Source organism: Nomascus leucogenys, chromosome 12 (assembly GCF_006542625.1).
Source record: "Nomascus leucogenys isolate Asia chromosome 12, Asia_NLE_v1, whole genome shotgun sequence".
Lineage (NCBI taxonomy): Eukaryota > Metazoa > Chordata > Mammalia > Primates > Hylobatidae > Nomascus > Nomascus leucogenys.
This window is the reverse complement of record NC_044392.1, coordinates 38,362,783-38,381,402: the sequence shown is the minus strand read 5'-3', so window position 1 is coordinate 38,381,402 and position 18,620 is coordinate 38,362,783. Positions and strand designations below refer to the sequence as shown.

The window sequence follows — 18,620 nt, the reverse complement described above, 5'->3', positions numbered from 1 at the left end:
ATTGAGTCCACTGAGAATTTTAAGCATTATGGGAAGAAAATTGCACGTATTTAATTGATTGCTTCTTTTAAGCTACATTCAGAAGTTTGTTTCCCAGGCCTTCCTATATGACTCAGATGAGATAAGAAATTATAATAAAAATGGAATATTTTCTCAAAATACATGGTGTCCCAATTCAGAATAAGAAGGTGTTGGAGCTAGAAGGAGTATAACGGACCATGTAATTGATAACATCCTATTACAAATGTAATAGTGATACTTGGAGAGGGGAACTGGCACATGACTTATCCTCCACTAGGTACAGTGTCACAGCTCAGATGCCTGTATTCCCCATCTAGTACCTTTCCCACATGTTATATAGCCTCTTATATTTGTGTCTAAAAAGACTGTGTTTTACAAATAAATTGCAAAGAGAGAATAAACAGGAAGCCTATTGACTGAGAGAGACATAAGATTAAGAAACCTCAATGTGTGAACATTTTTGGATCCTAATACAAACAATCCAATTGAGAAAAGAGCATTGAAAATATTTTGATTCTTACTATTCAATGAATTATAGAATTATTGTTAATTTTTAAGTATGATCATGGTTTTTAATGAGCTTTATCATTTTGTAAAGAGTTGATATGATTTGTAAGAAGAAATATATGTTGATAATTAAAAAGTCAAAAAACAATAGATGCTGGCATGGATGTGGTAAAAAGGGAACACTTTTGTACTGCTGGTGGGAATATAAATTAGTACAACCTCTATGGAAAACAGTATAGGGATTCCTTAAAGAACTAGAAGTAGAACTACCATTTGATCCAGCAATCCCAATCCAGTGTCTGCCCAAAGGAAAAGAAGTCATTATATGAAGACATATGCACACTCATGTTTATAGGAGCACAATTTGCAGTTGCAAAGATATAGAACTAACCTACGTGCCCATCGACCAGTGACTGAGTGGATAAAGAAAATGTGGCATACATATACCATGTTGTATATAAGAATGGAATAATGTCTTTTGCAGCAACTTGGATGGAGCTGGAGGCTATCATTCTAAGTGAAGTAACTCAGGAATGGAAAACCACATATGGTATGTTCTCACTTATAAGTGGGAGCTAAACTATGAGGATGCAAATGAATAAGAGTGATATAATGGACTGTGGGGAATCAGGGGGCAAGGGTGAAAGGGGGATGGGGGATAAAAGACTGCCTATAGGCCACAGTGTGCAGTGCTTGGGTGAAGGGTGCACTGAAATCTCAGAAATCACCACTAAAGAACTTACTCATGTAACCAAACATCAACTGCACCCCAAAAACTACTGAAACAAAAGTAACAATAATAATTTAAAATATATATATGTTGAAAAAATTATGGATAAAGTATTTTTTAAATACTGTACCATTTTTTAAATTTATCTTTTTTTTAAAAAAAAAGATGAGGTTATGATGAGGAAGGATAAAAAGGAGTAAGTTTTATCAAAGGCCTTGGCACATAATTGACTGACTTAAATTATGTTTCCTTCACTGCCTACAAAGGGGAAAAGAGAGATAAAAGGAAAATAATTGTTTAATAGGGGTCCTTCTGCTAAAAACTAGTCACCTTAAATATAATATTCATTTATTTCTTTTAGCACTTCTGAGAAAATGAAGTTCAGAGAGGTTTCTTGACTTCCCAAAGTTCACACAGTAAGGAAGAAATAGAGGTGAAGTTATGAGCACTGTTCTTTCTACCTCACCACACTGCAGTTCAAGTGCTGGTCTTGAGGCAGGGGAGAGACGATGAGCTCACATCCTTCCTTACTGTGAACATTTTCTTTCCTATTCCTGAATCCTGTAATCTTAAGAGTAACTTCCTCCGATGGTTAGAAACAATCAGGCTTTCACTGTTTTTATCCTCTGGGTGACTCAGCCTTCAAAGTAGTGCAGATGCAATGTTATCTGAGAACCGATTAGAACTTTAAGGGGGGAAAGAGATAGGAAACTGTTATCTCCTGGCCTCCAGCCATATTCTGGTTCCTGTTACTAATGATTGATCCTGACTGAATTAACTAAAATTTAGCCCCTTTGCTCTCTGGCCAGCAGTACAGACAAAAACCATTAACACTGGCTCCAGAGACATAAATAAACTCTCTCCCTAGATACCATCTATCCCTTAATATTGTGTAGTCCTTGCTAGAGAAGGAGAAACAAATCAGATAACCTTTCAGGGATGTTTCAAAATGTAAGATTCTAGGATCTAAAAGTGTTATGAATTGATATCTGGTGATTCAGCATAACCTAGACTCAATGAAAGAAAGAATAGAAAGGAGCAACTAGCTGGAATACAGAATGTAATTCACTAAAGAAACTTCAACAATAACTGCATGAGGAACAGCCCAGGCAGTACAATTTCCTAGAGCTCACCTAAGGGATACCATCATTGCAGCCAAAAGAAGACTCACCTCTTTAACAAGGCTTTCCTCATTACAGAAATGCAGACAGTCTCCTTCACTTTTCTTTTTCTCCTAATCCCCACTCCCCTTCTCCCATAGCAGGTACCTCTCTTTATTTAGCAACACACACTCTTTTTCTGATTGTGGCCTAAAATGTCACCACTGATACTGTTCTTGGTCTCCCCAATACCCAAGGAAAGCAGAGAAAACAGGAAGCTGTCCTAGAAGTGCTCTTGTCTCTATTTGCTGTAAATTCATTCATGTATTCCTTCAACAAAATGTTTATTTGGTGCCTACTGTACCAAATACAGTCTATCCTTTCAGTAATAAAATCATTTAGGTGAAGGGGAGGATCATCTTTTCCCTGAATAAATCTCTTCCATCCTCAGAGTTGGGAACAAATGAGCACTGGAGAAGTTCCCAGAGAACCATATGCAGGACATGCTGCCTAGGAGGTTAACTGTGGTTAGAAACTCAGTGGTTTCCCTCCTTGCTGGCCTCTGACAGATAATACAGGTTGTACATAGATGTCATAACATCAGCCAGATTGGCTGCGCCCTCCCATCTCTGGGTTTCTGCACACACAGGCCTGTCCCCTTGGCCTAGATGGCCTTCCTTCTCTCTCCTCTTCCTGTCTAGACCTGGCTAACTCCTCTGCCCTCTTAGACTTTGTTCAAGCATCATCCTTGTAACCTTGTAAATTCTTCCCTGCCCACCAAAAGCTCTAGGGCCCCCGCCTACTACCCCAACTTCTGTGCTTCTTAGCACTTTATGGATATATTCCTTCATAGTGGATTGCAACACTGAGCATTAATTTTTTCTTATTTATCCCCCTAACTGGGCTTAAATTTCCATGGGAGCAGGGCATGGGTCTTTCATCCATATGCCTAAGGCAAGTACACAGGTTTGAAAGGCAATCTAGAGAAATCACTGATATTGTTTCATCATTAGGAATCAAAACAAATGTTTTTCTTAGTGATCCCCCTCCAAATTTTATTAAATAGTTCATTCACTTTCTTAACATTCTAAAGTTTCACTACAATGTTTTCAATGATATCTCTAGAATATCAGGTATAGTAAGTAAGCTTGAAATTCATACTTATTCTCAACAAGCATGATCCTAAACCCAACCAGAGGCTCTGCTAGGACCTCTCTCAGGTTTCTTTGATGGTCCTCAATTCATTCCAATTGAGCTATCAGTTGTTCAAGTTAATTGCCAGTCTTTAATTCACTTGGTGCTTGCCTTTTCTCTGCAATTAGCCCAAGGATGTGCTTATGCCTTTGGAAAAGGCTGTATTTATTAATCCTGAAAACCCAGGAACCTTGACTCACTCTAGTGCTTTTAAAGGTTTAACAACCTCAGAAGATTAGTTCATTAGTAGTCCTGCTTATTAGCTGCTTTTCTATTCTAAATTGTCCACACTTGACCCACATAAATCAGAGAACATGGGGAAAAAATGATTGTTTTGTAAAATAATAATACATTTTAAAAACAAAATTTTTAAAAACAAAAATTTAAAATAAATTTAAAAATAATAAATGTTTGAAAATTACCTTTCCCATTTACTTCCTATGGCTTCTGAAATTCCTAGCATTGGCACACCCGTGAGATGGCCAAAAGCCCCTGTGTGAACTGTGGATTAAACACATTATACCCTTAGCAGCCTTTTCAGTCTGAAACAGAAATCAGATCTATGCCAGTCACCCAGAGTAGCAAAGGGCTTGTAGCTCTTTAAAATACTAATAACTGTACTGGTTCCTTTATATTATGATGATATTTAGATTTTTGAGACTGTTGCTCATTAAAATTTTAAGGAGGTCTCATATACTTTTATATATTTAAAGAGACAAGTAATCCAAACTTTTGGGCAATGAATAACCATAAGCACACAGTTTTAAGCCTAAAAATCAAAGTTGTCATCATAACATAAAGCAACCAGTTCAATTATTAGTATTTTCAGTTTTTTTAAATAATCCTCTTTTTTCAGAGATGGGGTCTCACTCTGTCACCCAGGCTGGAGTGCAATAGTAGCAATCATAGCTCACTATAGCCTCAGACTCCTGGGCTCAAGCAGTCGTCTCACCTCAGCTCCTGAATAGCTGGCACTACAGGTGCTATCCGCTGTGCCTGGCTAATATTTGTGGTGTTTTTATTTTTGTTTTTTTGTTTGTTTTTAGAGACAGGGTCTCCCTGTGTTGCCCAGGCTGGCCTTAAACTCCTGGCCTCAAGTGATCCTCCCACCTTGGCCTCCCAAAGTGCTGGGATTACAGGCAGGAGTAATGTGCCTGGCCCATAGTAACACTTTTTGTTTCATAACACATTCATCTTTTCCCAAAGAGCAATATTTACTTTAAAATTTAAACTTGTTTAGAGAAATTCAACAGACTCTGAAAATAAAATAAATTTTCAAAAGAAGCCTAAAATTCAAACTTGAAAATCATGGGTAAAAATAAGATATTAAATTGACGTGACTCTTTTCTTTTTCATTGACAGCATAAGATTCTCACCCATATAGTATAGGTTTCAATATGCCAGAGGGTAGAAACTGTGTGCTTATGGTTATTCATTGCCCAAATGTTTGGATTATTTGCCTCTTTAAACATATAAAAGTATGCGAGGCCTACTTAAAATTTCAATAAGCAATAGTCTTAAAAATCTAAATAAATAAAGAATAGTTTATACAAATATATCAAAGTTGACTTTGGCTGAAAGCTTCCCTGGACATTCAGAAAGGAATATTTTCTAGGATTAGATTTCTCCTTACATGTCATGGAAAAGTGAATCTTTGTTAATTGTTGAAATTTTCTTACCTTATGTGGCAGATTTTGGATACCTTTACCCATTATATATATTCCACCCTTTAATCTTATGGAAAAAAACTTCTCTTCTTGTTGTTAAAAAAAAAAGTTTATTTTATGTTCTTTGCTAATAAAGAGTTGCTGTCAAAAACAATTCCCCTTACAGGAAGCAAATTATTCTTATAATTGCTTTCTTATAAATCAGCATTAGAATCACTGAGCAGGTTCCTTCTGCCATGGCCCAGTGGTTTCAGCACAGGGCTGGGTCCTTGATTATTTTTCATTATTTGATTCTTCATTCCTCCCAAACTTTATTTTTATTTTAAATTAATTAATTAATTGATTTTTAGAGACAGGCTCTTGCTCTGTTACCCAGGTTGGGGTACAGTGCTGCAATATGACTCACTGCAGCCTCAAACTCCTGTCCTCAAGGGATCCTCCTGCCTTAGCCTCCCAAAGTGTGAGGATTATAGGCACGAGCCACCATGCCCCACCTGCTCTCAAACTTTTATAGAAAAATAGGAAAATTTTCCTTTAATCACATCTCTTAGTAGTCATTGAGACTAAGTGTACCTCACTTTGTTTACATTAGGTTAGAACTCGAAAACATATTAGAGAACAATGAATCCAACTTTTACATATTAAATTAGCAAATAGAGTCCTGGGAAAGTGAAATAACTTGCTCAGGGACACAAATTCAGATAATGACAAAACTGAGTCTGCACCTTACTCCTTAACTAGTACTCTTTCCACTCTGATAAATAATGATATGCTATTCAGATTTTTGTAAACTGAATTATATTTCTGATGCCATATGGAAGTCAGAACTGAACTCTTCAGCAGAGCTTTTCATTTAAAGCACATTTTTCATAATGTGTATTTGTTGCCCTAATTTATTTTATATGAATTTTTAAATATTTTTGTCTAAGCATTGAAGCATATCCATGTTCCTTTTGTGGCTTGGAGAGAAGAAATGCAAAGACAGGAGCCTGTGTGGGGGAGGAAGGTGGGAGTCAGATAATAGAGCCATGGAAGGCAGGTTTGGAAGCATTTATTCAAGTATCATTTTCCCCTTAGAATAGACAGTGTTAGACCCTTTCCATGGGTACGTGCTAACAGCTTCACAGCTCCACAATTCCATTTCTCCAAAACATTCTTCTCAGGCAGCATGGTAATTAGAAATTACAATGACCCTATTTACGATGAGAACAGATTATGAAACAATATGTAATAGCTCACAATAATTGCAGTATTCTACCACATCCCAATAAATAAAAGACTCAGTGAATCTATGGGGAAAAAAAGCTCACTCCTTTACCACTCACCACTCTTTAATATTCTACATGAACATGAGTTATATCCTGGTCCATAAGAATTTACTGTGCATCAAAAAATAAAGTGATCCAATATTAATGTTGCTAGTGAATCAGATATAATACAGTAATAGGAATCATTGAAAGAAATGTTCCATCCACATATCTCAGTGAATATTATGCATACTTATGAGAAAACATAGAGCAAAATAATTAACATGGCAAATTTTCAACAGAAATTTTATTGATTTCTCACCAAATGCCAAGCAATGTGTCACAGAATCACAAAATGCTTGGCAAACTGATGTTACAATCATTCGAAAGTCAATTGTTTGCCAGTTAATAAGGTAAGATTTATTCACTACATAACAGTACACAATTTCAAACAATAAGTAGGCTAAAACATCCATTAAAGTCAAGTTGCAATTCTCATAGTTGCAAAAATGCCAAAGGAAATAATTATACATTGTCTTAGACATGTGCCTTTCTGGAAAGACATAGAAAACTCTCCCTATTTCTTAGGCTTTCTATATAGTAAGTAAGAGGAAAGAACAGGCTAATAGCAATAAATAGTATCCACCTTTAAAACCTATCCTCTTACGCAGGGTTGGTACAATAGACAATATTGATCCCCTAGTTACAATCTAACTTCTACAACTTAACAGCTACAAGTTTCTTTTATGTAAATTTAAAAACAATAATAATATTCTATGCTTTTGTTTAATTATCAATATGTAAGTATGCACAAGGTCATTAGGTAAACTATATTTCTTACTATGGATCATAATAAAAAAAAGTTTGAAAGCCATAATTCAGAGAGTAAGTCTCCCTGGAGGTTTCATATTCAGTTACTAGATAGTACTGTTGGGAGAAAAAATTATATGTTACAATGTTATCTCCTTAAAAATTATTTTTAGGTTATTTCTAGAGTGGAAGGCATCAAAAAGAAGACCTGAACTTGTGAGAGACAGAAGTCATAGATGGCCCATTAAACAATAAAATCTTCCGAGACAAACACTGCTAATGCCTTTAGGGCTGAACATCTGTGCAAGGATCTTCTTTATTTACTTTAAATAACGAGGGATCAAACCCAATTTAATCAAATCCATTCTCAATAAAAGTAGAAACATCCCTACTTCTCTCCATCAGAGAGGATGGTTGGGGTAAGTTTTCGAACAAGTAAGATATTTGTTCTTCTATTTGCTTAGCCTAGATACCTAGGATTCTCTCCAGAATATTGTCCAGCCTACGGACAGCCAGGGAGCCTCAAAGATTTTGATGCACTTATCTGAAAAAGAATGCTAGCTAATAAATAACCCCTGCGTCCCAAGGGCTTTTTCTCTGTCTAGCCATCCAGCTACTTCTATCTAATGAGGTCAGAGAACAAAGAACAATGGGAAATTTCCTCTTCCTCACTGCAAACTTGCCTCCCTCTCCCAGTCCCTGTACATTAATAAAAATTAACATTTATACAGTCTACTAGGTGCCAGACATGGTTCTGAGTGCTTCATGTATATTAGTTCATTCCGTCCTCATAACCAGCCTGTGAGGTAGAGAACTCTCAGTATCTCATTTTACAGACAAGGAAACTGTGCTACATAGAGGTTAAATAAATTGCCCAAAGCCACATAAATAGTAAGTAGTACAGCCAGGGTTCTAATCTAGATAGTTTAATGTTGGAATCTACATCCTTAACCATACAGTTTTTACTCTAAATAAGGACTTATAGAATAGGCAACTCCTTGAAGGAAAGTATGTTCTGGATATTAAATGATGTATGAAATACTCTATATTGTATTAATCTCCTACCTTGGATCTTTCAAAATCTCTATATTGTTTACAGAGAAGAGATAATACCCAGTCTACAGTCAAGCACCTGTTTCACCTCAGCGTAGCCACAAACTACAATACCTCTGTTACCCCTGGGCAGCCTCCCTTGAGTAAAGATTCTCCATATCTGCATCTCTTAAACAAAAATAACTTGGTTCTCACCTTTCCAGGCATGAGTGGGGCAAAGCTGCAAGTCCTTTGCACATTTTGGCAGGTGACTTAGCTCCTCCGCTTTAAGTACAACTTCTTAAGAGCAGTGCCAGTCTTTGAAAACTTCAAAACTGTCTGGGACGCCTTTCCTCCTGAGGTATATATAGAAGCTCTTTCCCAGCCCTCTGTTGCTCTTCCAGCCAATCCAGAGCCTTAGAGGAAACTGCAGGCTGGAGAGCAGCAGCAGTGGGCCCTGAGGTGGAGGAGGGAATCCTTTCTCTGCTACAGGCACTGCTGTGGCATAAGGCTTTCATCTGCTCTTATCACAACACTCTCTTGCTAATCGGCCAGGGCAGGGTTAGGCCCTAAACTGTGCACAGGTCATTGGTTGTTTGAACTCCTAATCTCAGGCCAATCACACGGAAGATGTGAGCTTCCTGTGAAGTAAAGTGTCTTGGACCACTTCAGATGGGTCAAAGTCATAGGTTCTTAGGACTGTAAGGGCTCCTGGAGATCATGTAGCCCACTTTGTTTCACAGTGAAGGAAACTGAAATCTAGGGAATTCAAGGAATGTGTATGTGAATACTTACCAAGTGCCAGGCACTCAGCTGGATGCTAGGAATTCAGAGAAGAAAGAGAAAGCTCCCTGCCCTCAAGACCCTAAAACACCTTATAAGTAAGTGATGGAGGCCTGGCTGGGATGTTGTGAGCCTTCAGGGAGCACCAGGCAAGGTTTTCTGGAGCTGAGAGACAAGATTACTGTTTATATAAATCATAACAAATATGAATAATTACTATATATTCTTTATGAATCTGTATGTCTGTGAAGGTACTAAAAAAGTGATCTGGGAGACCAAACACCTAAATCTTAGTAGGGATTGAGTATAATGATATTATCCCTGAACTCTGTTAATTGTCAGTGGTCTTCTGATTATTCTTTGCTTGGATGACTAATGCTTTGTAATTCTTTGTACCTCCCCACCGTAGCCATCCTTGCCTAGGCTTGTCTTTCCTTCTCCTTCAAACTTTTCCTACTTCCTATCACTCAAGGAATATTTACCAAAATTTACCTGAATTGTGTCTTATCTTGTTGGGGCCCAAGGTGCTCATAAGTTAATCTGTAAATGTAAATGCCTAAAAGGTAGGCATGAGTCCAAGCTTAAAAAAAAGTGGCACTGAATAGTCTGTAAGAAAACTCTGAATTTGGAATTAAAGAGTACTCTCATAATTTCCTCTGTTATCTGAAATTAGTTGTTTTAAATGACTCCCTCTTTATATACCCTTTTTAGGCAATGGTTGATCAACCCGTTACTGGCTTGTAAAGTCAATGCAGTGTATTATGACCTGATGTTTTTAATGAAATAAATAGAATAGACAAATATCCAAGTGCATCAGATGTAAAAAGTTAAGTATTGTTTTCTGAAATTTTGACTTTAATTATCAACATGTAAGTGTGCACAGGGTCATCAGGTAAACTATATTTCTTACTATGGGTCATAATCAAAGAAGTTTGAAAGCTGTAGCTCTAAACCACACACATATACACACACTCACACGCACACACAGTTTTTGAGACAGAGTCTAGCTCTGCTACCCAGACCAGAGACTGGAGTGAAGTGGCGTGATCATAGCTCACTGCATCATCAAACTCCTGGGCACAAGCGATCCTCCCACCTTAGTCTCCTAAGTAGCTGGGACTAAAGGCTCTTGCTACCATGCCTAGCTAGTTTTTAAATTTTTTGAATAGACAGGGTCTAGTTTTGTTGTCCAGGCTGGTCTTGAACTCTTTGCTTTAAGCAATCCTCCTGCCTCAGCCTTCCAAACACTAAGCACAATGTCAGGCACATAGACATCTGTAAATACTGAATGAGTTAAACAAACTATCCAAGTTCCACCATCTACTGACTGAGTAAACATCAGCAAATCAACTATCATTTTTGAGACATATGGACACTGTTGTTGACTATTAAATCTAATAATGGGAATATAAAACCAGTAGAAGAGACTCCTCGGGACAAGAGTCTAAATCATTATTTGATACCAAGGGGCCTTGAGGAGATAATAATATGGAAAAGAAAACCCCCAAGTTTAACGTAGAGCAATGGAGGGTGATGTCTTGGTGAGGGCTAAAAATCAAAGCATGTTTCTGACTGTCCCAAAGGAGTTCATGTGATGGACTATTCAAGAATAAAAATTATCTCAATTTACTAAAAGATGGACTAGAACCCCAAATGTAAAATTCAATAGAAATAATATTAAATCCAACACTTATTTGTTTTTAAAACTTTGTAAGGATGGGATAGCCAGAGAGTATGTAAAAGAGTGTGCTCTAGAAGCAGAAAGTAAAATAGTAATTGCTAGAGGTTAGAAATGGGAGAAATGGAGGAGTTGCTATTCAATAAAGTTTCAATAGGTATAAAGTTTCAGTTATGCAAAGTGAAAAATTTCTAGGGATCTGCTGTACAACATTGTGCCCATAGTTAGCAATACTGTACTGTACACTTAAAAATCTGTGAAGAGAATAGAGTTTGTGTTGTGTGTTTTTTAACCACAGTAAAAAAAAAAAAAAAAAGGAGAGAGCCTACTATGTAAAATAAATTTGAAGTCTGAAAAAATAAATAGAACTATTTTTAAATCTCCTTTCCCTCCTGAGAATCCCTCAGAAATGACAGTAAATATATGAAAAAGGTACAAATCTGTAATAGCAAAGAAAAAGAGAAACAAGCCATCATTTTCTGAGTAAGATTTCAACCACTTCTTCATGGAATGTGAAAAGAGGTGATTAGGAGTGGTACCTAATGAAACAGGGGAGGGAATTCAGGGAGGTGCTTCAAAGAGATATCCATCTGCCCTGGAGGATGCCACAGGGGTTTGGGCTCCAAAGCACCAGATATTACAGTTCTACAGAAGGCAGGAGTTAGCCGTGCAAGTGGAAGCAGTGAGAGACATTGAACGTTTTCATCAGATGAAAAGGATCTACTGTCCACACAACTGCTCTGATTCATCTCTAATTCATTTCCTTAAATCATGTGTAAGTGTCTTTATTTTAACTATTAGTAGCAATATATTTATTGAGATGCATTTTATCACTTCCAATTTGGGGACCTCTTGGACTGTGTGATCCATGGTGAACAGACGTCTACTCACTAATCTCCCTACTCACAATAAGAGTCTCACCCTAAAGCCAGCTAGGAGCACATGGAGTAAACAGAGGCAAGGTCTTCACCTTCATGTTGCTTGATTTCTCTGTCTTTCTGCTAAATGTTTTAAACCATATGCAAGCTCAATTTATAATTCTACCACTTAGAAATATATACTGTCAATAGGTTGTGATATTGCTTCCATGCCTTTTTTTATTTAAAGAAATAAAGAGGCAATGGATAAAACTAAAGTCCCTGGACTTTATATTAAATATAGTCCTGCTGAACCTGCTGACACCTTGATCTTGAACTTCCCAGCTTCCAGAGCTGTGAGAAATCAATTTCCATTGCTTATAAAGTACCCAGTCTCAGGTATTTTGTTATAACAGCACAAACTAAGACAATATGGATTCATTAAAAGTATATAGTTTATGTTGCCTTTTTATTTTTTTAATGAAAAAAGAGGACTCTCATGTCCATTATTTTTCCCCTTTCATCACACTCAGTACCTGTTAAGTTTTTGTGTACGGTCTTCCAGGTCATTTTGTAATGTCCTCATATACATATGTACTATGATCTGAATGTTTCCCCCAAAATTCATGTGTTAAAACTTAATAATCACCAATGTGTTAATATTAAGAGGTGGGGCCTTTAGGAGGTGATTAAGCCATGAGGCCAAAGCTCTCATGGATGAGATTAGAGCCCTTATAAAAGGGCTTGAGGGAGGGGGTTCATTTTCTTCTGCTTTTCTGCCATGTTAGGAGACAGCAACAAGGCACCATCTTGGAGAAGCAGAGAGCAGCTTTCATCAGACACCGAACCTGCTGGCACCTTGATCTTGAACTTCCCAGCTTGCAAAACTGCGAGAAATAAATTTCTTTTGTTTATAAAGCACCCAGTCTCAGGTATTTTGTTATAGCAGCACAAACTAAGACAATATGAATTCATAAAAAGTATATAGTAATTACTGGTATGTGTTTTGATTTATATAAATATAATCTGCATCTTTTGTTATTTAAGATTATGATTTTTTGTTTTTGTTTTTAGTTTATAATGACAACTAACATTATTGAATAATTTCTATGTATTCATCACTTTTTAAAACACTTCATATATTTACACATTTAATTCTCACAGCAAAAGCATGAGATAAGTGGTATAATTTTTGCTATTTCAAAGAGAAAACGCTCTGATCATATAAATGGAAATGAAATTGCTCAGGATTAAAAAGCATCAGTACTAACATAGGAAGTGTAAAGTCCATACCTCTAGTTTATGCTTTTTAACTGCTGGAAAGAATTCTATCATATGCAAATATAATTGAATTTCTTTATAGACCCATTGTTAAGTATTTAGGTCATTTCTAATTGTTTGCTTCTGGCAAAAGTACTTAAATTAATATTCCTATATATGCCCCCGGACTAGTTTATCTATAATGTAGTTCATAAAGTGGGACAGCTGAGAGGTGTAACAGTACAAAATTATCACACATTCAGACCAATTTAGACTCCTAACAGAAATAAATGAGAGCCTCATTTTCCCAAATATGAAACACTTGCCAGTCTTTAATTTTTTCCTGTGACAGGCAAAAAATACCAAGTCATTTTCATTTGTGCCTTTCTAATTACTAGGGAATTTGAGCTTCTATTCATATACACGTTGGCCACTGTAATTTTTGTTCCATTAGTTGTATATTCCCATTTTTTAAACAATTTTACTACCTGGCTTTTTAATATTGGTGTGCAAAGAATTCTTTATAAAAATAATGAAACTAAAAATGGGAGAAAGAAGAAAAGTAGAATTAGATCATTGATTGTTGCAGAAGCAGTTAAAGGATATCAATAAAATTGGATAAACCAGATAACAGGTTAAATAAGAAAACAGAAGATGAAAGACACTAAGAAAAGTATATGTACAAAGGTAACCATTAGAACAGAAATATAAATCTTCCTACATACCAAAAAATAAAAAAGGATTAAAAAAACAAAGAATAAACAGTTCATAGACAGAGACATATAGAAAAACCATAAAAGACACATAATTATTCAATATTGTGTGACAGAATTTTGAGACCAAACATATAAATTATATCAATAAATGTAAATGTGCATAAATTTTCCATTAAAAGAGAAGTTTTAGTTAGGCTTACAAATAAAACCCAGCCTGGTTAACAAAGTGAGACCCCATCTCTACAAAAACAGTTTTTAAGAAAGATAGCCAGGCAACACGGTGAAACTCCGTCGCTACTAAAAATACAAAAAATTAGCCGGGCATGGTGGCAGGCGCCTGTAGTTCCAGCTACTCTGGAGGCTGAAGCAGGAGAATGGCGTGCACCCAGGAGGGGGAGCTTGCAGTGAGCCGAAATGGCGCCACTGCATTCCAGCCTGAGCGGCAGAGCGAGACTCGGTCTCAAAAAAAAAAAAAAAAAAAGAAAAGAAAGTTAGTCAGGCATGGTGGTGCATGCCTGTAGTGTCAGCTACTCAGTAGGCTGAGGCAGGAGGATTACTTGAGCCCAGGAGTTCAAGGCTGCAGTGAGCTATGATAGTGTACACTCCAACCTTGGGCAACAAAGCAAGACTCCATCTCCATTAAAAAAAAAAAAAAAAGTCAGAAGTAAGATCTAACTATATTCTGTATACAAAGGACATACCTAAAACAAAGTTATTTAGAAAGATTAAAAATAAAGAAATGGACAAGGGTATAATTGACATAAACAACAAGAAAGCAAGAGAAGTAAACCTGACAGACAATAAATCCAAGTCAAAATGTATTGAATATAACAAAGGTAAATACTTTTTAAGGCTTAAAAGCCACAACTTAAACTGGAAATATTAAATATAAATATTTTTGCACAAAATAACACAGCAACTACCTTTCTGGTACATAGAAACATGCTAATAATCAGAGACTGGCATGCCTTCTTCTCAGTACAAGAAAGAAGACAAAAAATAAGTATTATGGTCAAACACACACACATACACACACACACTCACATATACTTCTTATGGATACATATCAAACTCTACACCCCGCTAATAGAGAATCTAACTTCTTCTCAAATACCTATGAAATATTCACAGAAAATTAGGATATAACAATTCAAAAAGAAAATTACTTAAGTCCAATTAAGTAGAAATATTACAAAAAATGTTCTATGATTGCAATGAATTAAAATTAGATGTGATTAACAAAACCAAAAAGGCCCTTCCTCCTGGAAATTCAAAAACTTTCTATTAAATAACTGAGTGAAAAGAAGAAATACAAATTGAAATTACAGAATATCTTACACTAAATTTCCACATGTACTTAAGTCTATTTCTGAACTATTCTTTTCCACCAGTATATTTGTCCTTTTGATTACCAGTAGAATACTGTTTTAATTATGCGAGATTGGTAGTGTTTAATATCTAGGTATTCATGTATGTTCATTCTTTTCAAGTTGAACCTTAGTATCAAGTCTTTTATTCCCTAAAAAAGCTTGTTGAAATTTTTATTAGGATTGTGTTAAATTTATAAATGAATTTAGGGAGAACTGACATCTTTATAGCATTAAGTCATCCTATCCAAAGACAGGAATATCTTACCATTTGTTTGAGTCTACTTGTGTATCTGCCAAGAGTGTTTTATAATTTTCCTTTTGTTGGTTTTATAAGTTTCTTGCTAAGTTTATCCCTAAGTATTTAATCTTCTTTGCTTCTATTATAAATGGGATTTTCTCTACCATTATGTCCTCTAATTAATTTCTTATTAAGTGTATATTATGATACCTCACTGAATTATATTATTGTTCAAGTTAGTTTTATTGTCAATTTTCTAGGGTATTTGAGGCTTGCTGTCATAGCTTCTGCAAAAAAGAGATGGTTTTCTTTTTCTTTACCAAATTTTATGCCTCTAAGTGATTTTCTTTGATTATGTTATCTAACATCTATAGTACAATATTGAGAAGGGCATATTTTTGCCTTATTCCTGATATTAGTGGACATTTTCTAGTGTTTCCTCAATCAGTATGATATTGGTTTTAAGATTACAACTGTAATTTTCTTTTTCTGTATGTCTTTATCCTTTTTTTTTTTGGGTGGGGGCGGGGAGGGGACAGGGTCTGGCTCTATCAGCCAGGCTAGAGTGCAGTGGTGCAATCTCAGCTCACTATAACCTCTGCTTGTTAGGCTCAAGTCATCCTCCCACCTCAACTTCCCAAGTTCCTAGGACTACAGATATGCACCACCATGCGCAACTAATTTTCTTTTTTTTTTTTTTTTTGTATTTTTTGGAGTACAGACAGGGTTTCACCATGTTGCCCATGCTGGTCTCGAGCTCCTGGGCTCAAGCAATCAACTTGCCTTGTCCTTCCGAAATGCTGGGCTTGCAGGCTCAAGCCACCCACCATGCCAGGCTGTATGTCTTTATTCTTATTAAAGAATTATCAATTATTTCTGAATTAAACATTCTAATGACTATACATTTTACTTCTAAGATTTCTATCTGATTCTTTTGAATAACTATTCTTGTTCTAGTTTTATGGATATAATGGCCTGGCTTAATTGCCTTGAAATTTTTTTAAACACTTCTTTTTAAAGGATTCCAGTGACTTTTTAGGAGGCAGTAGAATATAGGGGTTAAGAGTACAGACTGAAGAAAGAGAGAAAGTATCTCAATTCAAACTATAGTTCTATCACTTTCTGTGACACTGGGCAAATTACTTAAAATTTGAGCACCTCGGTATTTTCTATAAAGTGAAATTAAAGGAGACAATGCCTAAAAGCGTTTATAACAGTGCCTTACACACAATGAGCCTTACACAACAAAAATTCACTATTGAAATTACCTGTCTTTTTTTTTTTTTAATTTTTTTCCATGACACTGAATTTACTCATGGCTTTTAATTTCTGTCTAGGATTTCATCTTCTGTGGAATTACCTCCTGTAATAGTTTTCTCCCAAGGTAAACTGCATGAAAGTCAGGTCTCTACGTTGGCTATGCCTGGCTCTACTCTATACACTGGCTTTTGAACCTGGTCATACGTTGGTGTCTTGGTTGGAATATGGAGAATGGGGTGGGGGAATGAATAGTTTAAATCTGGATTATGCATATGGAAGACCCAAGCTAAGAGCATTTAGGAATACTGAATTAAGCCAGGAGTAAACAGGAGTGAGATGGGTAAGGTTTGATTCAGGTTTATCTAAGCTGATTGACTGAAAAAACACCTTGAAGAACATGATGTCAGAGAAGTTGTGGGCGCAGAACTCCATTTGTAAGAAATTTGCTAGTGAATGGGAGTTGAGGTAGTTAAAGCAATGAGTAAAGATTTCTTTTTTCAGGAGGTTAAGGGTGATTGGAAGGAGAGAAATGATACATTAACTTAAGGAGCCATAAGGTTAATTATTTTTAATAAGAGAATGAAATGTGAGCAGAGTGAATGGAGTGGGAAGGCTGAGGTTTGGAAATGTGTAGGTCCATTCTGAGACAAAGTGAAAAGAAAATGAATAAAATGATGATTCTAAGAAAACTTATTAAGGGAACAAAATGTGAGGGGTCTGGGGGCTTTTTTGGTTAAGTCCTTCTTAGTTGAGGAGGTGGTGAAGGCATAGAAGTTTAGAAGGATTCTCACTAGCTCTTTTTGCTTGGTTCATGACAGAATCGTGACTGGAAAACTCATATTCTGTTACATTATTGAATGTTTTGACAGAATTTTCTCTGTGGGGTGGCCTCACTGTATCCAAACTCCACTCAACTATAGAATAAGATGATGCACATGTACCCTAAAACCTAAAGTATAATAATAAAAAAAAAGAATAAGATGATTCTAATGGAAATTCCAGGAATCTCTCACCATATATGATATACGAGAAGTAGGATGGAGTTGGGTTCAGGCTCCATGCTTTTTGCCTCTGGATAATATTTATAAACAAGGAGTCCTACTCTGTCTCTAAAAAGAACAGTCAACATAGTTTTATGAGAGCTGCTTTTCTGGTATAATTACTCTAATGTTGTATTTATCCTCAAGGTCAGTAGTGGCCATTAAAAAAGCTGTCCCTTTCCCTGGAGAACAGCATCCTCCCCCGACAAATAATTTCTGTTGGAAGAACATTCTGTAAGTCCATGTTCTCACTACAGATATTATCCAATGTAGCACTGAAGGACATTTTAAAAACAAAGTCCTTTCTGATCTTTCTGAGCCAAAATGTCTTAGACTTAATTCCTTTTCCACAAAATAAGAAACATATTTTGGATTGAGGATTAGTCTTGCAATTCCTAATCTCCTTCTTCACAAATGTTTTTATTTAGTTTTGGTTCCCGTATCTGAATGAGTGATTTGAATAGATGGCCTCTAAGTTCCCTTCCATTTCTAACATGCTGGGGCTCTTTGAGTCTGGGTGATTACAGCTATTGTGTCTTATTTCCTTGGTATACACTAAGCTTCTTGAGGATAAATAGGGAACATGTTTTATTTGTCTTTGGGTCCCCCAAAACATGTAGGTTGGAGAGCCTGTATAAGTAAATCTCCGTTACTGAAAAAAATATGTAAGTTAATTAAATAAATAGGAATACCCACAAATATCATAGCATTGCCTGGAAATATTGTCGTAATGAGAACTAGAAAAGAAAGGCTCTTCAAGGTGGACAAAACACCTAAGTACATGGCTTGATTCTCAAAGCGCCAAGGCACAGGCGCTGGCTCATCAGATAACCAACCTCTTTTGGCTGTGTGCTATTGTGCAGAACACAACCTCCATAACTGTGCTGGGCATGCCTGCCACCGACACACAGCATCTTAGCTCCAGTGAAGCCTGAGGAGCAGGCTTCCTTATAGCTGCCTCATTGTTCTGCATGTAAGTCAAGGGGACAGCTGTCCTGGGAGCCAATACACCACTAACTTAAGTATCTAGACCACAGCCACAAAATGATATACACCCTCCTCCAATATACTATTAGGGATCAACACCATCCTACATTATGTCTCTGTTTA

General features: G+C 36.3%; 1 protein-coding gene across 1 annotated transcript in view; it reads right to left on the bottom strand.

The window, feature by feature from the left end:
• Positions 1-8,815, bottom strand: part of RGS5 (regulator of G protein signaling 5) — a 61,157-nt gene extending 52,342 nt beyond the window's left edge. Inside the window, exon 1 of the mRNA XM_003258790.4 lies at positions 8,525-8,815. Within this exon, the coding sequence (XP_003258838.1) occupies positions 8,525-8,568 (44 nt within the window). The 5' untranslated portion in view covers positions 8,569-8,815. The remainder of the gene's footprint in view (positions 1-8,524) is intronic.
• Between the last annotated feature and the right edge of the window lie 9,805 nt (positions 8,816-18,620).